Genomic DNA, 24,187 nt, shown 5'->3' with positions numbered 1-24,187 from the left:
GTTCTCTGAATCCAAATAATAAATATTGCTACATTAAATTTTTAACAAGATACATTTTATTTTATGACCTAATACTAAACATCCTTCAATTGTTATATTTCAGACAGTATTAAAAATATGTCTGTACTGGTAACAGTGATCTGTAATTATCAGTATTTCCTTGATTTTGCTGTCAGGTCGCATACTCTCGGCTCTGATAGCTTCAGGTCATGCACTACTGTAACACAGGTCAATTAGGTCAAAAGAAATAGACCCTTTAGTCTTATGTATCTAAATGTTTTCAAACTGAAAATTATATGATAGTAATAGAATAGAAGATTTCAGGCATCCATATATTTGCAGTTAATCCCTGAACATGAGAAATTAATTTCATTATGCTTTTTTTTTCCTTTGGGGTAAGGATTATAGATCAAAAACTCCTGAAACACAGTCTTGTGGTGTGATATAATTCATTGTCATTGCCTTGACCTTGGAGATGGGAGGACGAAGGTATCTAAACACTGCAACAGTTTACTGAGAGATTTAGTAGCATCAATCACTTGAATACAAGTAAGAATTTTTTATTTTTAAAATCTAGGAGTCTACTGTGAAAGCTTGCCCTCAAAATGGAGAGGGGGAAGAAAATAATTAGTTCATTTCTAGAAATAGATTCTAGGTTTTACTGCCATATAGTCTGCCTGCTGTAATGTGCTGAAGTTCTTTTACAGCTGGTTGCCTTCATTTGATTGAACTAAAATGGGCTTTTTTTATTTAAAATACATCAAGTCAACAATACAAATAGACACAACCCTTCCTTTGTTCCTTTATAAAGAGGCACTTGAAGTGGCTGATCAAAGGGGCTACAGATCCCTTTAGTGAGGATCTGATAAATCAAGATACCATTTTTCTGAATGGTATTTTGTATCTTACTTTGGTTTTAGTTTTTTTTTTATGTAGCAGAATTCCTTTAGTGAAAGCTTCTCGACATTTCTATTTCTTCTGCTGTATGATGTTGATCTTGTGAAATTGTGTTTAATAAATATTTCAGTAATGGTCTGACTATATCTTAAGAATATGTTTTCCCAGATCATATGTGAAGCCTGAAAGACACCTTTTAATTAAGATCTTAAGCCTTTAACAGAGCATGAAGGGAGTCTTAAGGCATAGGCCTGAGAACATAGTGAAACTGTCCTCACTTTATAGTTAAATCTGTGTGCTTTTACAAATCAATGTGGTTTTGAGATCTTGAGAAAACAAAAAGTAATTGGATTGTAACCATTACAGTCAGTCTGTGGTCAGTCATTTAATAATTCCAGCTTTGTATATCTGAAGGGGAATATGAGAGTCCTTCCTTCTGCTGCAAAAACCTTGCTAGCTCCTAACCTCTGAAGCCTGGATTCTAGGTTGAAGGCTCTCAAAAATTGCTGCTGACATTTGTACATGTTAACAACTTGAGTCATTTTGTTCTTGGGAGTAATTTCACTGCTAATTTTGTGGGTCACTTAGCAGATTTTGTGTGTTTTAGATAAATTTAAAATCCACGCTACTGTATTGGAATTGGGCATTGAAGAGAGTGAGAGGTGCTCTTGTAACCCTACCAAAGACCTCTACTTAGTTGTGCTTTAGTCAAATGGGCAGTATGGAGAGACTTTGCTACTGCTGCTTCTGGTCTGAGAAATCACAGAATGGTGGAAATGTTGGTGGGAAGGGACCTCTGCAGGTCATTTAGTGAAACATCTTGCTTACAGTGGGAAGATGCTAACACTAGATCAGGCCAGTGATGCTTTTTTCTAGCCAAGTCTTGAAAACCTCCCAGGAGAAAGATTAACCCCCCTTATTTTCAGCCCACTTATAGGCTGCTTGTCTGTCTCATACTAACTCGGTTTCCAGATGACAATGCTGTGGGAGGCAGTGTCAAAAGAACCTGTCTAAATCTAGTTCTTTACTTCAGACACTGACTACTTAATATCCAGAAGGACCAGATTCATTTCCACAAGCATCCTGAAATACAGTTTCTCATTGCTGTAGTTCAAAAGCCTTGTATTGTTCATTGCCAATTGTCTGCATTACCTTGTCAATGCAGCTGTTCCACAACGGAAAATTTCAGGCTTTTGCCCATCCAGCCAGTGTTACAGACTGTAGTACAGATCCGAAGTTTGAGACTTTGAACCTTGCTGACACTCCATCTGAAAGGGAAGAGTTGTGTGTAGAAAAAATGTTGAGGATGACAGTTGTTTTATTGTTACATTCTTATTATTTAGCTTTTACAATTTTTAAGGCTAGGGAGTAGCAGTCTACTGTTAGCCTAATCTTACTTTCAGGTTATGAAAAGAGGAATGTCCTGCTTTTGTACACTCCTGGTAGGTCAGAAGTTGATGTAATAAAAAGTATCTAGTCTCCTTCCCAAACTCTTTGAGTGCAGTTTCAAAGTTGCCCTACTCCTAAGCCTGTGCCACTCCAGAAGGAAGGATCTCATTCCCTCCTTTGGGCTGTTATCAGTGTTCATGGGGTTAGTTGGATCAGAAGGCTGATCTCCAGGGAAAAAAAATAGCTGCGTCTCCACTTTACAGATGAAGCAGGTTCAGCAGAGGGAGGCAGAGTGATTTCTTGCAAGTCAGACAATTAATCAATGGCAGAATTAGAAGCAGAACTGTCGCGGGACACAGGACCACGGTGTTGTGACTTTTGTTGTTGGTATCTAAAAAGTAGGATCATGTGGCTCCATTTTTTTCATTCTGAGAGCTAAATTTTGGGCTGTCACTTGGAGCATGGTGCAATCCCACTGGTTAAGTGTGGATTTAAAGTCATGAAACTTGTGATTGGAATCTGCTTATGTGTCTTTCTTTGTTTATCATGTGTTTCTGGTCAGCAGCATGTGCTGTGCAAGTCAGAGATGTTCCTCCTGGGAGCAGAATAAGCTGGAGCAATTTTGTGCAGCATATTTCTTTGGCAGCTTCTTTGCCACAATAAATCATTATGTTTAATTTGTTCTTTGCAATGTTAATTTTCCCTGCTCAGTTTATACTTACCTGTAAATTAGAAGAAAAATCACAGATAGAGCAGAGAAAAAAATGGCAGATGGGTTCAGCTTAGTTGTTGGCAATTAGGGATCATGTAGGTATCTAGAGACTGTTGCTGCGGGTGGTTGTTTTAATGCCACCAATTCATCACTGTTGCAGTGGGGATTTTTGGCTATTCGTCTCACAGATAGCAGTAAAGAGTTATTGTGAAGGGCACATCCTAGCTAGCCTCCCAGATTCCTTATTTCTAAACAGAGAAGAGGGATTTGTTTTAATAAAAGAGTGCTCTGTTCCTGGTTTCTGCAAGGGGAATTTTGAAGGACTGTTTGCTTTGGTGCCCTGAACAACTCCTTCTGTTGTCTGGGCTGCTCTCCAGTGCTTAGGCTAATTCATAATGGAAAATAATGCTGAGAATGAGATGGTTGTTGAAGCAATAAAGAGAAAAAGGTTCATCCTCCTTCTTCACTGAAAGAATTGCAGTGTTTCTTTGGGCATCTTGTTTCACTGTCCCATCAACTTTTGGAGAGTCCTGTAGAAGGTACTGAGGGCCATCCAGACAGAAGGCTACCCTCCTTGTGCATTAGAAGGATTGTCTGGGACATAAACAACCATGATAGACCTCAGTTCTGGAAAAGGTGGTTTCAGGAAGCACATAATTACACATCACAGCTTTTTTTAGTCATGAAGCTTTCCTTTTAAAGGTCATTTTTGAGAAGCCTTCACTTTTTCCCTATAAAATGCCAAGAATTCTCTTTAAAACAACCATATGGCTTTGTCTTTTAACCCAGATCTGAAATGGATGGAAGATGTGGGGAGAACTAGAATTCTCTGTTTATAAGTAACATGTGATGGGCCAAATTAATCAGTCATGGTTTTAATTCTGCTTCTTTATTATTGTTAGTTTTTTCTCCCCATGTCAATGACAAATAGCACATAAAATTCATCTGGTGGATGGGAGTGGGGGCTGGAAGGAAATTCTTTCCAAAGGTATTTGTAATAGTCTCAGAGGAAACAGAGAAGAGGAGCTGCTAAGAGAAGCCTATGGGATATATGTTAGGAGCAGGTTGTAAACTTGAGCTCAGGAGTAGTAGTAGTTTGGTTCTCTCTGAAAGAGTTTCATGTTGATATTTTAAGAGTGCTGGAGCTGATACTTGAGCTTTGGTTTATTTCCCTAAGGATTTGTTTAAATTTTTTCTAGGCTCAGGTTAGTATCTACATTTTCCTTCATCTTTGGAATATGAGTGGGAGAGCTCAGTTTGCAATTATATTGTGTTGGTTTCCATGGCCTCTTACTTTGATGTGCACAAGAGAGAAGAGATTGTTACTTCTTCCTTTTTTTTGTTCTCTTTTTCTGTACTTCTCACCTGCTTTGTCATTTCATTGTAAATTATTCTTTGGTGTCTGCAGATTATTCTAGTATAGATAATTAGTTACCTTAAGTAGCACCTGATTTGTCAGGCTGAACATTGAAATGATTGATCAAGTACTCTTTCAAAGCATGTTACAGTTGCATCCTCACCACATCACTGGGGAAAAATATCCCTAGTGAGGCCTGTCACATTGATAGTTTCTTCCTTCTCACTGTATTTCTGTCTAATGCTTACTGTGCAGTTTGCACAGCTGTACTTTAGGCTCTGATTCTGTCATTTGTAAACATTGCATTTCTGATTTTGCTACAAAATTTCGCTTTTCAAAAGTGGTATTTTGCTCAGTGCAAGTATCACCATTTGAGTTTAGGCCATGTTTACATACGGGATTTGTCTTAGTTTTGACCATATGTGATAAACCACAAGCTCAGCTGAGCTAATGCTAAGCCCTTAGTGTAGACAAGGATGAGCTGCTTTTGCATCTGTTTCCAGCTACTTCAGCTTCAGGAAGAGAGAACTATTAGTTAGTGGTACAAAAAGTCATGTTCCCCTGGAGCCTACAACCAAGGCAGGTCATGGGCAGGTCCCTTGATACAAAGGACTGAAATTAAACCACACAACCCTAAATGTGGAAAATACTCATGTAAGTATGGTCTTTATATGTATGCCTAGCCACATCTTAATCTTGAGAGAGTTGTTACAAGAGGTTTGTCATCTGTTCTGGGTATAGTGGATATTCCCATCTCCTGATGCTTGAGCAAAGGTTGACTTCTAATTAAAGAGAAGGTCCAAATCTAATCATGGTGTTCCAACCACAAACAATGATTACTTTGTTAAATCTCCCTTTTGATCTACAGTATAATATCTAGTTCAAGCAAAAGAAGTACATCAGTGATCTCATGTTATATTAAGCAATATTTTTCCTTGGAATATGTGCTTAGTAGAAAGAAATAGCTTTGGTTTTACTACTGTAATTCTTCTGTTCCCTGTCATTTGGACTTCTCCTTCCCCATCCACTCACACACCAGCATCTAGTATTAATACAGTATTAGTTCAAACAATCCTGATACCATTTTATGACTGGCTCATGAAGTTTCCTTCCTCTCCCGAGACCAGAGTTTCTTTTGGGCAACTGCTTGTAAGACCATTGTATTGTTTTATTACCGTGTTTCCCCTGCCCCTTCTAAAACACTAGGTTCATGAATAGCTAAAAGCATGTAGCACTCCTGACAGGTGAATGTTGGACAGCTAGGAAGGAAGAAGACAGTATCATGGGACAAGTACAGTGATGACAGCTGCAGGTGAGACAATTCTCACCACACCTTACAGGTGTATAGGACAGAAGTTTATTTGCGCAATCTATCTTATTCCTTCTGAGGCTGTTGACAAGGAAGTGTGTTGTGTCAAATGAACGTTTTATAGTATGAACAGACTACCAGTGCTTTCTGTTAAAAACAGCATATTTTTTTCCCCATCTAGGACAGATCTGAAATGATGACAGAGTTATCTGTATTTCCTTTAATTACTATTCCCATATTGACTTTTGTAGGTTTTTTAATGATGTCTATTAGTATTTGAATTAACAAAATGCACTTCTTAGTATGGTAACTGTCTTGCTGCAGGTGCTAAACAGGTATTTTGCATAGTGTAATACAGATGTACTTAAATGGCGATACAAAACAAGATCATTAATGTTCTTGAAGGGTGTAAAATAGAAATTTCCAAGATTATTTTTATATTAAAGAAAATCAAAAATTTCAAATGTCTTTAAAGTAAACAACCCAAGATTTGTCCTTTTATCTTAAGATTTATACTATTAGAACAGCTGAAGTAACTGGAAAAAATGGTGAAGCTTTCAGACAGGCCACTCCTTTCATCCTGAAAGACAACTAAGGGTATAAAAATGGCCTTTGTGGAGCAGACCAAAAGTCCACCAGTTCCAGTATTCTTATTCTCTCCTTGTCTATGTGTGAAGTAGAAACCTAAAAAAAAAAAAAAAATAAGGAAAGAACAAGTGTGCATTGGAAAGCATTCTGTCAGCATCCAGTTTGTATGACTCAAGGCCTCAGAGAGGTGATGCTTTGTATTTAATAGCCCTCAATGGGCTTTAGTTTTCTTTTAATTTATACACACTTTTAGCACCCATGGTGTTTTGTGGCAAGCAGCGCCACAGCTTAACCTCATGTTGCATGCTGAAAAGCTTCTTTGACTCTTCCAAACTTGGTGTCTGCTAGTTTTATATAATGCTTTCTACGTCCTGTAGTGTAAGAGACTGAGCTGTCATTCCCTATAGCTTTGCTGCTTCTTGAGAAAGTTAAAATGCCATTGTTCTGGGTTTAAATAGATTATGTTAATCAATTAGGCAGTCTTAAGTAAAAGGTCACTATTACTTTTGGAGGCCCAGAAGCATGTTAGCAAGGGGAGAGGGAGATAAGGTTGTTGACTGACATGAGAAGAAGGACTGAAACAATTTAATGCCTTAGGAGTTAAGGGCATCACTGAGTGGAGGTTAGAGAAATTACCTGTTATATTATCTGAATCCAGAGCCTTTAAGCTGCACTGGAGATTATTTTTCTTAAATTTATTTTCTAAGCCTATCTTTGTAAAGATTTGGGATCAAGAGTCAGAGGTCAGAGGTGAAGTGGTTGATATGAGAGGTTGTTATAAACCTCCTGGTCCCTGGTTTTTCTATTCTTTCAATTGCCTGAGTAAGCTGAACCTGATACTTTGTGGCTCTTTAATTTCCTCTGCCTAATTTACAGGATGGCATATGGTGGGCTGATTGAAGTGCATGGAGGAGCATGTGGAAGAGCCTTGCATTTGGGAGATTCTTACAGGCTAGGGAGGGGCATCAATTTCTGTGTCAAGGTATTTCTTACAGCTGTTGTTCTGGAAAGGTCTGGTTCAATCCTTTCTACAAGGTGCTTGTTGCTAAAGCTGAATTTAGTTGAGTGGCAAAAGGTGATGGTAGTGATTAGTTCTTCCAAGCTATAACCATCCATTAGAGGCTGCAGTATTTACTGAATTGCCATATAATTTGAGGTCCATGATGTTGTAAGACAGTCACGGTATATGATTGAGGGTAGAGGAAGTTCTTGTAGTCTCATAGTATGTTTACATGGTGACTTGCTCAAAGATGAGATCTGTTTCACTGGAGAAGTGTCCCCAGCAGTTAAAGGCCTTCTCTTGCATGTTGAGATAGGTATTTTGAATGCTCTTACAGCAAATTCAGTGCTGTGCCTGTCTATCAAAGTTTTGCAGTGTGTTTGGGATAGATGCAGGTTTTGTGGGTGTAGGTGTGATTTTAAAAAATCTGTTTTGCTCTTATGGTTGATGCTTCTGTTTCACCCTTGGAAAAGAATTTGAGTATGTAAAAACCTGGATGTTTCTCCCTAACCTGGGCTAACAAAGATACCACCTCTAGCTATATTTATCTATATACTATACTTTACCTACATCATTGTAGAATCAGAATTACAAAGACTTCAAAAATAATCTTTGAGGCGTATCTTTTGAGAATGGTTGACCTTAATCTCAGAGTTACTGCATCTTTTTGAATGAATAGAAAGGACTGCAGTCTAAGGTGATATTCAAACTCTGTGTGAACATTGTAGACCTACAGTTGTATGAATGTATGATTTGTTGTTATGTAGTGCAAGTTACTGGTTAATCATTTTCTGCATTTTGTAACCAGAAGCTCTGTCAATATCTGTGATTTAGAAGAAAAGGAAGTGTTTCAATGTTTTTGGAGGAAGGGCAAGGGAAGAGTATATAGGCAAACATGCCATTTCTCTGACTGAGCTGCCTGCAGGGCACTTTCCAGAAAGACAGGTCTGGTGAAGGGTGTGGTTATGAGATTTTATTTTACAATATCTCTGCACTGTGCATTCTGTAAGGGCCACTGTTACAAGTTCATGGACCTTGTGTATTCTGGGTGTAACTGGGTGAGTCAGCAGTCCATTGGAACAAAATGTGATCATGCATGAAGATAGTTTTACTTTTGTGAGACTTTAACATGGGAGGGTTGAAAATAAGTGCTTCTGCTGCTTTTTAAATGATTTATTTTACTTTTAGATATAAATGGCCAGTTTGAAGTCAGTATGTCTCTTTATATGGATGACCTTATAATATTCTTACACACATTTTTGGTTGCTGGTTCACATTTACAGTGAAGAAGGGTTTTTGGTTTTTGTTTCTTGTTAAGTGCTGATGTAAGACTTCACTATATTTGATGCATAGGTATTAATACGTCTGTCTTATAGACTGTCCCTTCACAACAAATGTCTTTGCTGTGAACATACATCTGTGATAAAAACAATAAGGAAATTCCTTTTGTTTCCTAACTCAGCTAAAGCTTAAACTCCAGCACATTTCACGCTGCTTATTTGACTCAGAGGGCCTATGAAGAAGTTGAATTAGGCTAAAGGAGCATGGAAATCCTACCAGATGGGACTTGTCAAAGAGCTCAGCATTGACCATTGTTGTACTTTGAAATTCTCAGAGGTGCTCAGCTGATTTTTTGGCACTGAGGTCACACCAGCATTGAACACTTCTTGTAATCCCATTTCTGGGGTTTAGGTTGAACTTTACATTTTGGATGTTTCTCAAACATCTGGCTTTTTTATTTCAGAGCTGGAATTGTGTGCTGTTAATCTCTGACTGGGAAGGGTCCGGATACTATTTCAGCTATTTGGTACTCTCTTGGAAGTGAGACTCAGTCCATCTGCCAGAGGCCTTAAGGTGCCTCAAGATTCCCCAGGAACTCCTTCCTCATACATACACTAGTTTCCTCCTCAAAGGATGCACAGTAGTTGAAGTAAATGGGCCTATATTTTACAGGTTATTTTTACATAGAAAACAAACAGATCTAGGAAAAATAAGAAACACCTATACCTTGTTCCCTTGGTTTGATTACTGTTCTGAAGTCTTTCAAGTCTGTATGCTTGCAAGTACCCAAGCGTTCTTCTCTGGATTCCTTACCTCCAGCTCATGCATAGTTCCTGCTTGTTCCTCCCTGGAGCCATGCTCTGTTGTGTTTCTATTCCTGAACTTCTCAGCCTCTGTTTTCAAAAGGCCAGCTGAAATACACCCATCTTTTCATTGCTTTGGGTGATCTTTCCTCCCACCCCCTAGTCTTTTCTCTTTGATGATCTGCAGGTAACTCGTTTGGGGATTTAAGATACTGTTGTAAAGCAAAGTGTTAGCTATTTTGTTAGTAATCATTATTAATGCTTCTGGTCATATGAGGACATTCTCATACTACTTTCTCCCTTTACAAAACTTTAAAGATAATCTTAAAACTACGATTACATGTTCTATGAAGTACACAGACTACTGATACTTGAAAAAAATCTGAATATCCATACTTTATAATACTTAAAGCCCTGTAAAGGTATCTTGAATTCTGGGGATCCAGATCTACAAATTTTCTTTATGCCTTTGTCCTGCTCGTCCTTCATGATTAAACCAGGTTTTATTCATCTGTGATGTCAGTTACAAAGGTTCTGGAGCGCATTCAGCCAGCAGATTGTATTTGATGTACAGAGATGTATGAGGCAAGCAAAATGTCCTTGTCAGTGGCTAGAGAGGGCTTTGATTTACTGACTGAAATGCTACTGCAAATTATTGAACCAAAGAACCATTTTTCAGAAACAAGCTTTTTTTTGTATTGTTTAACTGTATAAGTAGGGCACCATCAACTTTCACCATCAAACTTTTCATATGGAGTTTGCAACTGCAGAAATTCCATAGCCTTTAATGGTAAAGAATTTCCAACAGAACAAGCTGCAGTTTACAGCTATTTTATCTGAAGGAGCTGGTTCTTCCCTTCAGTTTTTTAACCATTACTTTTGTGTCTGAATATATTGCTAGCTGGGTCCATTAATAAATGGTATTTAAAGTATAAATACCATTTATTAATTTTATTCAAAGCATACTAGAACGCTTATCACAACAGTGAGTAAAAATATGTTAATAGATGGCATAGAGGGGAATATTCTTAGATGTTACAGGAGGGCCAAACTTCAGTAAGCAGAGCTCTCTGTTCTTGTAACATACGTTTTATTGGGAACTGAAATCAGTCAATATACAATGAAGAATAACTTTTACCATGCTCTGAGGCCTTTCTGGAATGGGCATGTTCATACAGTCATCTTCAGGAGCAAGGTGCATTTCAGTTCAGGTTATTGTCTGAAAGAAAATGTCAGAGGAAAACTGGCTAGCGTGTCTAGCTTTGGATCAGGAAAGAGTTAATTTGGAGTGCACATGAGTTGAGTGACTCAGATTCACAAAAAATTTGGGAGGTGTTTCAGCTGCAAGATTTAAGCTGGACATCATTAAGTGTGGAAGCTGTTGTAACCTCATGACTTCTAGTTTGCTGTAAGAATTGGAGTGTGAAATGTTATCTTCTGCTGCCATTATCTGCTTTGATTTCCTGCCTGTGTTCTGCCTTAAAATTGAAGGTTTGATTGCTAAAATGTGGTCCCCAAGTATGACAGTGACAAGCACATGAATATGAAATGAGTGGTTGAAGAAACAGCTAGAAAGCAATTCCTGAAAGGCTTTCTCGATGCTGATCAACATGAACTGTTTTAATTAGCTGAGCAGCTGGATTTTAGCTGCTTCTTAACTACATCCTCGCTTGTCCGGACAGTGGGAAGTCACAGTTGCGGCGTTCATTAATTGATGCAGAAGTAGACATCCTCAGCATAGTGATGAGGATTGAATTGTCACTGGATTTGATTACTGGTTCAGGATTACTGAATCACAGAATCAACTAGTTTGGAAAAGACTTTGAAGAACTACACTACATCCCTAAGTGTTATGTCGACGCTACTCTTAAACACCTCCAGGGATGGGGACTCCACCACCTCTCTGGGCAGCCCATTCCAACACCCAAAAACCCCTTCTGGAAAGAAATACTTCCTAGTCTAAACCTTACCTGGCACAACCTGAGGCCATTCCCTCTTGTCCTATCACTTGTTACTTGGTTAAAGAGACTCATCCCCAGCTCTCTGCAACCTCCTTTCAGGTAGCTGTAGAGGGCGATGAGGTCTCCCCTCAGCCTCCTCTTCTCCAGACTAAACACCCCCAGTTCCCTCAGCCGCTCCCCGTACGACCTGTGCTCCAGACCCTGCACCAGCTTCGTTGCCCTTCTCTGGACACGCTCGAGTCATTCAATGTCCTTTTTGTAGTGAGGGGCCCAAAACTGAACACAGGAATCGATGTGCGGCCTCCCCAGTGCTGAGTACAGGGGTAACTTCCCTTCCCTGACCCTGCTGGCCATGCTATTGCTGACACAAGCCAGGATGCCATTGGCTTTCTTGGCCCCCTGGGCACACTGCCTGGCTCCTGTTCATCGGGCTGTCAATCAACCCCCCCAGGTCCCTCTCTGACTGGCAGCTCTCCAGCCACTCCTCCCCAAGCCTGTAGCGCTGCTGGGGGTTGTTGTGGCCCAAGTGCAGCCCCCGGCATTTGGCCTTATGGAAACTCCTGCAGTTGGGCTCAGCCCATGGCTCCAGCCTGTCCAGGTCTCTCTGCAGAGCCTCCCTACCCTCAAGCAGATCAACACTCCCACCCAACTTGGTGTCATCTGCAAACTGACTGAGGGTACACTCGATCCCCTCTTCTAGATCATCAATAAAGATGTTAAACAAGAGTGGCCCCAAAACCAAGCCTTGAGGGACACCACTCGTGACCGGCCGCCAACTGGATTTAACTCCATTCACCACAACTCTTTGGGCCCAGCCATCCAGCCAGTTTTTTATGCAGCAAAGTGTGTGCCCATCCAAGCCTCGAGCAGCCAGTTTTGCCAGGAGAATGTTGTGGGAAACAGTGTCAAAGGCCTTACTGAAGTCAAGGTAAATTACACCCACAACCTTTCCCTCATCCAATAAGCAGGTTGTCCTGTCATAGAAGGAGATCAGTTCTGTCAGGCAAGACCTGCATTTCATAAACCCATGCTGACTGGGCCTGATTCTCTGGCTGTCCCACATGTGTTGTGTGATGGTACTCAGGATGAGCTGCTCCATCAGCTTCCCGGGCATTGACGTCAAGCTGACTGGCCTGTAATTTCCTGGATCATCCTTCTGACCCTTCTTATATATGGGCATCACATTGGCCAATTTCCAATCTGTCAGGACCTCCCCGGTCAGCCAGGACTGCTGGTAAATGATGGAAAGCGGCTTGGCGAGCACCCCAGCCAGCTCCTTCAGCACCCTCGGGTTAATCCCGTCTGGTCCCATAGACTTGTGTGTGTCTATGTGATGCAGTAGGTCACTGACTGTCTCCTGGATTGTGGAGGGGTCGTTCTCCCAGTCTCTTTCTTCTGGCTGAAGAGGCTGGATTCCCTCAGTACAACTAGTCTTGTTATTAAAGACTGAGGCAAAGAAGGCATTAAGCACCTCAGCCTTTTCCTCATCACTTGTTGCCATGTTTCCCCCTGCATCTAGCAGACTCTCCCGGGCCTGTCTTTTGCTCTTGACATACCTATAGAAAAATTTCTTGTTATCTGTGATTGCTGAAGCCAGATTCATTTCTAGCTGGGCTTTAGACCTCCTGATTTCCTCCTCCATAGCCTCACAGCCTCTTTGTAATCACTGTGTGTGGCTAGCCCCTTCTTCCAAAGGCTGTAAACTCCTTTTCTCCCCGAGTTGCAGCCAGAGCTCCCTGTTCAGCCAGAGTGGTCTTCTCTGGCGCCAGCTTCTCTTAGAGCACCTGGTGACTGCCTCCTCCTGAGCTATTAAGACTTCCTTCTTAAAGAGTGCCCAGCCTTCCTGGACCCCTATACCCTTCAAGATCGTTACCCAAGGGATCCTTTCAAGCAGATGCCTAAACAAGACAAAGTCAGCCCTCTGAAGTCCAGGATATCAGTTCTGCTTAGCCCTCTCCTGGCCTCTCTAAGTGTAGAGAATTCATGATCATTATGTCCTAGTTATCCTCCTACCACCACATCATCCACCAGTCCTTCTCAGTTCACAAAGAGGAGATCCAGCAGGGCACCTTCTCTGGTTGGTTCACTTACCAGCTGTGTCAGGAAAGTTGTCTCCCACACATTCCAGAATCTCCAGGACTGGTCCTGCTCTGCTGTGTTGTATTTCCAGGAGATGTCTGGGAAGTTCAAGTCACCCAGAAGAACAAGAGCAAGTTATCGTGAGATTTCACCTAATTGCCTTTAGAATATTTCATCCACGTCTCTGTCCTGGGTGGGTGGCCTGTAGTAGACTCCTACTACAACTTCTGCCATGTCTTCACTACACTGCTGCCAGCTGCTTTTTTTCTGGTGCTTGTCTGATCTCCCAGTGAGCCAATCTGGATGACCAGCACTAACAGGAAAAATAAAAAGGGGATCAACTGATATTGAAGGGTGAGAAGAACAGATGACCTAAGACATAGCCATCATTTGGTGATTTGCTATCAGATTAGCTGCAGAGTCACAGATTTAAGGTTTGTTTTTGTGAGTAGAGGCTGAGCTGCTACCCCAAAGGACTGCTGCCTCCCTGGCTGCCCACTTCCACTGTTTCTCCAGCATCACCCTGGTGCTCCTGTGGCTCTGCAGCCAGCTGGAGTGGTCAGCCTGTCTGGCTAAAAACTAAATGGGATGTTTGAGATGGGATTGTTTGTTGTTAGCAAAATCGTGTGGCTGATGCAGCAGACTTGTAACCATGTCAGCACCAACACAAGAGAGGTGGTGGAAATGGTGAGCGTGGGGAAGGCAGGACTACTGGCTGGGCAGTCTCCACTTCTCTTACACTAATGGGGAAAATTGCACCTGGAGTCCTTGTGTCATGTAATCTAATTTGGAGGACTGGGAGTCTCCTCTGCAGTGGAGGCACTGAAGAGGCTGGTTAATGTGGATATATTTTCAGTGTAGATTCACTTAATCCCCAGGATTAATACAGTTCTGTTTACTGGATAGCTGTGACTCTTCTGTCTTAACTTTAGTCAAACTAATAGGTCTGTCTTTGGCCTGCTGTCAGGGTGGTGGTAAATCTGATCTTTTGCACCACCCTTAATTTAACTATAAAATTACCAATATCTTTCTGTGACTCAGTCTGCAGTGAAATCATTTAGGTGGCATTTTAAACTTTTTGTGTTTGTAATAATGTCTTCTAATAAGTTTTTAAAATGTTGTATACTGGCTGTAATAAAGATGACATGATTTCTAAAGTAACTGAAAGAAAGATATGATGCCTTTTATTAAATTAGTGTTTTGACTTGCAGTAATTTCAACATCAACTATTTAAAAATTCTTGGCTCACATTCCAAGAAGTCACAAGACATTAAACATAGCAACAGTTAAACTTTTTTTCGTTTGTATGTGTGTCTAAAACAGTCAATAACCACAATTAAAAATGTATTAAAAAGCTTTTACACAGGTGTGTGAACCTAAGGACTGATACTTTAAGAATAACATGATGTGAAGGATAAATTTTGAGACTTTGCAGCAGATGCTTCTGTATATTCATTTTTTAGAACAAGTGATCATTCTTTTTCTTTTTTTTTCCCCTCCCCCCACCAGGCTTTTGTGTATGTCTAGAGTGATGTATGAAAGAAGTACAATCAGTTTTCCTTTAGAATATTCATTGTTATATCAGTTTAGATACAGAAAACAAAGATTGTGGTTCTGATAAAGGGAGCAGATGTTGTTGGAGGATTGCTCAATTCCTGCTGAGAATCCCATGCAAGCCAATAAGATACTGGTGGAAGTGGATGAAGGAGGAATGCTGAGACAGAACTGTAGCTTGGGATGTCTTTTGTATGCCAAGCAGTCCCACAGTTCAGAGGGTGATGACTGTAGATAGCCTAGGGACACCCCCCTAAATGGCTGTGGGTATGCTAAGAGGCAGGGGCGAGCAGTCCAGGCAGTACTGCCTGTGCACTCCAGAGGCAGATAAAGCCCAGCACTCCTCTGCCTATTTGTGCTCAGCAGCAGAGCTGGCTCACCATCAACCGGCTGGTGGGAGCATGTCTGTGAGATGCCCTTGGTGGGGCTGGAGCCACTGCTGCTCCTGGAACAGCTAAAAGAAGTGTAGATGAAAAGGTACCCGAGAACCTCCTGGCCTCTTTACTCAGGTAACATCTGACTTTAATCTGTCCTGCTCCAGGCACACACAAATCCCTGCCCTTCTCGCTTGGAGATGCCGATGTGATTTGAGCTTTATTCCACCTGAACAGCGCCTCCCCTCCTCTGCTGTGTGGGGACTGTTTAGGTGTGTGATGCTTGCAAGGTCGCTGTGGTGGGTCAGGAGTCACCCTGCAGGAGTAGGCCTTTGAGAAGAATACTGTAGCTACGCTGAAGTTGTGTTTGTAAAGAGACACTACTTAGTACAAGCAAAAGCGTTGGAGCAGAGCCCTTAATGAGGGAGAGACCATGGTCTATACACAGTAAATGCACTTAACTCTACTGAACAGGTTACAGCTTTTTGCCCAGTCTAGTTTGTGGCATTTTTATTTCTCCAATATACAGACCTAAAATACACTTTTGAAGTGTTTTCCTCAAGTGTTTATATTTAGAAAAACTGTCCTTGAAACCCAGAATAAAGCCAGCCATGAAGAGTGAGTAGGTGTTTAACAACTTCAAACACCACTCCAGTTTCTTTATCTTTCAGAAATGGTGACCCATGGGACCCTCTTTCATATTACTGCTGACTCGAAGTACCCAAATGCTTTCAGCATAGCAGGTACAGCAGCTTACAGATCCTCTCTGAATTTACTGACTGGGTTTGTTTGAGTGTGCAGAGGGCCTGCCAGAGGTGGGTTAGTTCCCCCTTTTGAGGAGCTGGCAGGTGAAGCTCAATGAATCTGCTGCCTTAGCTGGAAATGAAACAAAGTTTGTGCTTTAAATTAACAGCAATTCAGGTCTAGGATAAATGTACAGATTGCAGAGGAGTGGCTCTGGTTGTCCACTCCGCATGCTAAATCGTGTAGGGGGATGGATGAATAGTTTGCATCTTTACTTATTCCTTATTAGGTATGGCTGGAGTGGTGGTGGAGCTAATGTTTGTCAGAGTCTTTAATGCTCTGAAACTTCCTGCTCTCTGCACTGCTTTCTTCCAGCAATATGAGTTTGTACTTTGCTTATGTGCATTGCAGGGTGACAGAGGAGCTGCTGTTGCCCACCCCCTGGGGCTAGTTATTGTCATACTGTCCCCTCAGGTGTTCTGATGAACTGGGGGGGGGGCAAGACTGAGATTCTCACGGGAACCAGGATTAGAGGTTCCTCATGGATTAAATTTCTTCCCTCTTTCCTTGACGCATGTGTTGGTGGGGATTTTGTGTGTGCTTTGGTTCAGTGCCAGGCTTTATGGACAGGAGGAGGAGGTGGGAAAGAGGCAGGGACTCCATACAGTAGAGTAATTGCTGCAGCTCTTACCTCATCAAATAAGATAATGAAATTTGATTTGGTTATATTAATTATTTGGATGGATTGAGAGAAAATGTGTCATTAACTGTGGAGCAGAGGAGGATATTAGTAACCTTGTGACAAGTAACCTTGTCACTTTTCTCTTTGCAAGAAGGGACAAGAGGTCAGAAATTGTTGCCTGTGGAACAGAGATGGGTTAGCATAAGGTATGGGCAAAATTACCAGCTACCCCAAGAACAGCATCGTATTTAAAGTACTGGGGTTTAGTGTATAACAAAGTTATGGAATTTGCAGTTTCTTTACAGAGCTTCAGGGAGTGAGGGGGAGACTTTCTACATCCACTCCCATTTCTGTGTTTCTAAAGGGCTTAAATAATTACAAACTAAATGTGAATCAGACTCTCCTGGGGATAGGAAATGTAGTACTTTGCCAAAAGGTTGTTGATGGGTGACCCGTTTATGGAATGTGGAAAAGAAAAACTATCTGCTAACAGCTTGTTTTGCCTGTGAACTCATAAATTTTCTAACAGAACCGTGTTATCTTTCAGTTCTAAATTGCACAGATAGTTGCATACTTGAAGTGCTTTGCTATAGCTGTACTTCATGAGGTTGGTTTCATGAAAGGTTTTGTTTCTTTGTTCTTTGCATTTTGATTTTAAAATAATTTTCTATACTCCTTTGTCCTCATACTGCATGGAAAACTTGAACTTTTGCCTACATGATGACTCCTATGCTATCTAGCCAAAAATACCTGCCTGTATCTGAAAGTGCTCATCACATTCTGAGGCAAATTGCAATGGATCAGAGCGCTCTTGCCAACAGGAGAAAGAACTTAACTTGTTCTTTTTGGTTCTTTCTGATACTTGAGTACATGTACTTTATAGATTTCCTAATTTCCTGCTATTAAACTTAAGTAAATCTTGAATTCTGAGTATAGAAAGTTTGTATTACGCCAGAAGATTTCAGATTCATGTTACCAGACTTCAGTCTCCTTCCTATCTGATACTAAATGTGATTAAAATAAAAACCTAAAGATTGTAATTATTCACAGCAATGAAAGCAGAAGAATAAAACTTCAAAAACAAACATCCAAAAGAAAGACACTTGAGTTACAAGGAATTTTAAAAGGAGTCTGGGTTACATCTGGGAGGAACATACAACTAAAAGTGTTCCTTAAAGATAAGGCTCTATTATGATGGGACATTTTGAAGGAAAATTAGACTCCTTTTCTGCTGACAATGCATGGTGAAGTATGACTGATAGAAATGTTTTCTAATGCAGCTTTGCTAGCTGTATGGATAGGGGCCAAGCCACATTTGAACTGTTTCTGAAACCAGACAAATAGGCATTGTTTATCCTAGACGAGCCAAACTATTTCAGAAAACAGTTCAGTCAGAGCAACATTCATTTCTAGTCTTAATTAGTTTTCAGAATTACTGTAGAGGGAGGACATTTTTCATCCACGTCCTTTTTGACTTTCTTCTTTCCTCCAAATCCCCCTGTTCTTCATCCCACTGGAGTAATTGCAGCCATCAGCAATTGCAGTGGAAGTGCATGTGGAGCTAAACTGAGCCCTGACAGAGTTGGTGTGCTGCATGCCTGCTGCAGGCAGAGTGAGAGCAGTGTTAAAATGCTAATTCTCTCCCTGTACTAACATTCTTGCTGTCATACCGCTGATGAAGGCTGTGGTGGAAGGTTTCCAGAAAAGACTTGATTAGTATACCTTTCTATTGTAATTAAGATACTGTATTAATTTGAACCAGATATAGTCTTACTTATTTTCAGCCTTTAAAAAGACTATTCAGTGCTTCCAGAGGCTTCTTACCAACAAGTGTTCTTTACTTGATGTGTTTTTAAAAATAAAAATAAAAAAGGAGTAAAAAAGTCCTTTTATGAAATAGTTGTGGTGTTTGGGTTTTTTTTTTAGTCTCCTCTGTTGCTTTGCACAAGTGTCAGTGTCAGGTTGTTAATACCACATTGTTCAAGTTAGTAACACTTTCTGAAAATTGTAATCCCAAATTAGTTTCTATTTTTACCTGCAAAAATAGAAAGGACTGCTGTATCTGTTAAATAAGACATTCAGAAGAGGGACATGAGAAACCTTGGTCTTACCAAGAAAACAGATGAGTTGGCAAAAGGAAACATTTTTCTGTCCTTGTGTATCAACAGATTTTTGGTCATATTGTCTTCCTGTCTAACCCCACCCACCAAGTTATTACTGAAAAATGCAGTCGTAACTGAAAGGGAAGTTAAGTAATTGTTAAAAATATTTAGCAAAGAGGTTGTAAGTTTTTACTTGGCTGTGTAAGTTTTATTTATTTACAAGAATGTTGTCATTAAATGCTTATATTCTGAGAATATGCACACCCACATGGGCTCTTCTCCAGGTTTTCCCGTCAAATGAGACAGAATGTGAACTTCAACACAGAATTGAGAAAAAAAAATGGTTTTAATAATTGGCTTTCTATCTTTGCAGAGTCTTCCAGCTAAACTATAACTTGATTTTCATTAGAAGGGGTTGGGTATGGTTTGTGTACTCCAGGGGTTTTGGACCAATTTCTCTAAGATAACAACCTAGGGGGAAAAATGCACTTGGCAAGTCCTTATAATATATGGGGAATTTCTGCATAATGTTACTTAGTTGTTTCCTCTTTGAGACATTAACCACATTGTAATAATTTTTTTTTCTTCATTAAGCCAAGGACCCTTGTCATCCATAAGAGCAGCGATCAAGAGATGTAAGTCCACTTTTCCTATTTTTTTGAGAACCTTAATATTGTAAGTTTCCTACATCTTCATTTTTAGTAACTGGTTAATTTTATATGTGAAAACAAAGTAGCTAGCAGACTTTGGGGGGGCTGTAATTTCTTTCTCAGCCTTTTTTTTTTGCTTCACATAAGACCATCTTTTTGCTTTGCTGATAGGCTGTTCCTTCTTGCCAGTTACTGACATTTTCTTATTTATGCACTAATGCATTTTGCACAGATGTGATCCATCTCTGAAGAACTTATGTTACACATGCCCAATTTTTGGTTCACTTGACAAAACAGAAGATTGTTCTATTTTAGTGGAAATCTGCAGCAACTGTTGACTATACTGGGGACAGGATTAGACTCATGCACTGGGCTCATTTTGGAAAACAAAAAATTGTTTATAAGAATCAAAGTCCAAACTCTTCTTCACCGTTTTCATCGGTTAGCTCCTCTTTGCTTTTCCCTGCTCATGATATTTCCAGGCACATAATTTCTTTAGCTGCATCTTCCAAAGTATTTTGTGCTGTTTCTTCTGCTTTTCATTTTTACTTTCTTTCTGTCCATGATTTCAATTTCATATTAATGAAACAAGCATCAGAATTCTGCTATGGGGGAAAATAAATTAGTGTATGTACCACTGATTTATTTCTCCCAGATTTATTAATCAGGGGCTCATTAGTATGGATTAGGTTGGAGGTGGTCAAAGGGGATCATGAAAGCTTTATTCAGAGCAAGTCTACATGACGCTGTAGTTGAAATGCAGCACTTTATTTGTGCTGTTGCTGCCATAGATAGGAAGCTGAAAAATAGAGAGCATCAGATCACAGAGAGCCTTTTGTGGTAGAGTCAGAAATTAATTGAGACTGCCTAAGCCCCAGTACCTCATCTAACTTAGAAAATATCTAAAAGATCATTAAGCAATTGATCTCTGTGTTTTTGAAAATATAGTAGCAAGTGATATCTTCTTTTAAGGAACAATCAAGTAAAAAAAAATTATTCAAGAAGACCTAGCTCATATGTTATAACATTATATTAATAATATTAATATGTAAATAACTACAGTTAACTAGATGTACCATATGAATTACTCATGTGATAACCTATAAAAAATATCCCCATGCACGTATCAAAGCATTGTATATGAAACCATAGTTCATTGTATGCCAGTCAGTAACCATACCTGTGGATGGTCCTAAATTAAAAATGGACCCTGAGTAATTCCTAACTCTCCTTGCCAGTAATCTGCAGGAAGTATGGTATTCTCTGGAGAAGTGTATTTCCCTAGCAGAGTTAGAAATCTGTCTTTATTTCTTCATCACAGTTTATTCCTAAAACTATCTCTAATTTTCAAGAAACATGACAGGTGTGCGCAGGATTTCAACTATCCAGTGTTTGGACAACGCTTTATATGACTTTGTATCAGTCAGTCTCTCCCTGTTTTGTGGCCAAAGAGGAAGAGGGTTTATTTTTCTTTCAGCTACCCTGACTAAAAGTAGACAGAAGGATGGTGTCATTTTGTTTCAGTCGTTTGTCAGCTCAGTAGAATTCAGAACAGTGAGCCCAGTATGTCTGAGGAAAGCAAGCATGTGAACGAATGATGTGCTTGGGAGTAATTTTTTAATCTCAACTCTTCACAAGATACCCTGGATTTTTAATGATTGTCTTGGGCCAGAACACGCCACTAAATCCAGCTCCCACTGAAATCGGTGAAACTATTTCCATAGGCACCCACGCAGGAACATGCACAAGAACGCCAAGGAAAGTAAAAAGAGGCAAACCAAGTGCTGCAGTAGTGAGACAAAGGGGAATGATGTTTTTGCTTGCTTCTCCACACTTCCAGAACAGTGTGGCATTAAGGAGCAGGACTACAGAAGCAAGTCTGCTGCCCTAAAATGTTGGAAGAACCTGCAAGCTTGTTCCATTCTCAATCTGTCCTAAGCAAATATGTGGCTGCATGAAGAATGTGTAACAGCTTGTATGCACTCTGAGGCTGTGGCTTCCCATTTGGCAGTTTTGCAGCCATTTTTGGCTGTGGGTTTTGTTTGTTTTTCATTTTCATTTTGTTTTGCTTGGGGGCTTCCTAGGTTCTTTTGGCTCCCACTTTTTCCCAGCCAGATCAATTATGTGACCTCATTCTCTCCCCATCTGCACAAACATTTGGGCTCACATAATGCAGGAAATGGTGCAGAGGCAGGAACATACAGCCCAAGGAAAGGTGTAGGAAGGAGTGAAGTGACTTCATAACTCACTATTGTCAAATTTGAGTGAAACTACAGGCTTGTTCTAAGTGTGTAGTTACACAGATTTTATTCAGCAGCAATGTCAGCCTCTACGTTGCCCAGCAGTTTGGTCAGCTGTGAAGAGGGTATTTAACCTCACTGGGGGTGGGAAGAGGAATCCCCATCACTCCCTTAGGTTATTTTTGATCAGTATCCTCACTGAAGTTGCTCAAAGAAGAACTGGAGCTGGGAAGCAGAGGCAGGAAACAAGAGACTGCTGTTGGGGTTGTCACATTCCTTCCCCTGTGCTGCTGGTGGTCTGAGCCCAGGGTGAGCAGGTTCAGAGAGATAAAACAGATAAAAGCAGTACAGAAAGTTCTTATTTTTTTATTTCACACTCTGAACTCACTTACTGTGCTGAGGTTTGTTCAGGAGGGGACAGAAGTCCATGTTTGGAAGGGGAATTGGGCATCACCATCTCTTTTAGCTACCTTTGAGCATTAAATAGCCCAGCACTAATATCAGACAACCTAACATTTCCCTGAGGTGCCTGGAAACAAAACTAGAAAAAAAGGAGCAAGACCTCCCCCTTGTGCCAAGAAATAGTTCAGGAGAAAAGCTTCAACTCTCTTACTTTCAGAGAAGCATGAAAATTTCCAATTAGTTTGAACCTCCACTTCTGCAGAAATAGTCTAATCGGATCTTGGGTGAAATCAGACTTTTTTTTTTTTTTTTTCCTGGTTTTGGCTTGAGGATTACCTGATCCTTTAGTGGTCCCTGAAGAAGGGCCTCCACAGCCATGTTTGGTATTGCAAAGACCACACGTGTGGCCTCTTGCATGGCACCATTCTGTCGGCTCTTCTGGTGTATTACTTTGTAGGTAAGGGAGGGAGTGTTTGCCCGCTCTTGAGTCTCTCCTTCAGACACTGTAATGAATAACCTGTATTCCCAGTCAGCTATATAGTGAGAATAACTTCTCAGTCTAATAGTCTACATATTTCATAGGACTGATGGTAGAAATGTCTAGCTCGGTGTTAGAAAAGCATTGAAAGAAGCTGTGTTTTCAAATATTAGCACATGTCCTTGTTGTAGAAAGTAGTAATATTACTTAAAAACCTTTTAGTAATAGATAATATGAATTAACTGAAATAGTTAATTGGAAGGATCATGTTTACTCACAGCTGCTGGAAGGGACAATAGATAAAAATCATCAGAAAAATCAGGAGCTTGATTTCCCACAAGGCTTAGGCTATTTGAGGCTATAGTTCCAATCTTTAATGCAAAATTAAACTTGCTTTTAAAACACTGCAATGACAAAACTGTTCAGTATTTCATACAGATTTGCTAATGGAAACATAGGAATACTATTATGCAGTGTCTTATGTTGTGGAAGTGCACAGTGCTCACGTCAGGATGGTACCTCTGAGCAGATCCCTGAATGAACTTCGTAATTGCCTCTATATTGCCTTAAAAGATTACCTGAAAGACTGTAAATTCTAGCCCAGCTATCTTCCAAAGAGTCAAAACAGCATGTCAGACTTCTGTTGCCACCAGTTTGTCTGCAGCGTTGCAGTTTATGGGTTTGTGATATAATGTTGGTTGTACTTATACTAGCACTTTAATCTCACAGTGTAAAATGCCCCCCATGCCATAATCTCTATGTGTTCCCAGTACAAATGACATATTATGTGCACTTGAAAACTGGGACACAGCGAAGAAACAGTAGAGGATAAACATTTGAAACATAAGTATACAGCACAAACTGAGTACCCTTTAGCACTGCATAATCAAAAATAATTCAATAAAGCCCACTAAATAGTGCTTGTAAGAAATATGTACAGAAAATTAATTTGTAAATCACTGATCTGTCCTCTATTTACAGTATTACTATTAATCCTTTACTTGCTTAAATTCTGCTATACTGGTTTAAAAGCATTTAGATGCCTCATTGACACTATCGGAAATAAATAGTGACATTATAAGTTGATTTGACATTTTTTTCCTTTCCCCTGAGACCAATAAGATGAAAAAGTGTGGATTTTATGCAGTCAGTTTTTTCTCTCCTAACCCTTCTTTAACTGCTTTGCTTACCTTTTACTTAAATACCATTAAGTGTATGCTTCTGGAAATGTCAGCAATTCTCACCGTTAAGCATTTCTTAGTGTGAAAGTTGAGGAGCCAACAAGTTGTCAGGATGTAAACCAGCACTGAAATGCATTTCTTTTAACTCCCCTGATGGAAGAAAGGTTTTGCAAATCTTAAAGCTGTCAAAATTTGAAATTTTGGGGGAAAATTAATAGTGTGCTTTTTCAAGGCAATCCACAAAGGGAATGAGAAATAGATGTACAGGTTCAAAAGACCACTGTTGTGGTTTAAGCCCAGAGGACAACCGAGTACCACAAAGCCCCTTGCTCACCCCTTCCCCCTCAGGAATGGGAAGGAAAAAATAAAACAAAAGGATAAGTACAGGGAGGAATGATACACCC

At 40.2% G+C, this 24,187-nt stretch overlaps 1 protein-coding gene across 2 annotated transcripts in view; it reads left to right on the top strand.

Moving 5' to 3' along the window:
- Positions 1-24,187, top strand: part of SH3D19 (SH3 domain containing 19) — an 87,884-nt gene that overhangs the window by 21,268 nt on the left and 42,429 nt on the right. For both annotated transcript variants that reach the window (XR_003398355.1, XM_026848214.1), the window contains exon 3: positions 19,427-19,467. Coding sequence is in view for 1 of the 2 variants with exons in the window: in XM_026848214.1 (XP_026704015.1) it covers positions 19,427-19,467 (41 nt within the window). In the remaining variant the exon portion in view is untranslated. The remainder of the gene's footprint in view (positions 1-19,426; positions 19,468-24,187) is intronic.

The sequence above is a fragment of the Athene cunicularia genome, assembly GCF_003259725.1.
Source record: "Athene cunicularia isolate RWA chromosome 4 unlocalized genomic scaffold, athCun1 chr4_part2, whole genome shotgun sequence".
Lineage (NCBI taxonomy): Eukaryota > Metazoa > Chordata > Aves > Strigiformes > Strigidae > Athene > Athene cunicularia.
This window is presented reverse-complemented; position numbering and strand designations above follow the sequence as displayed.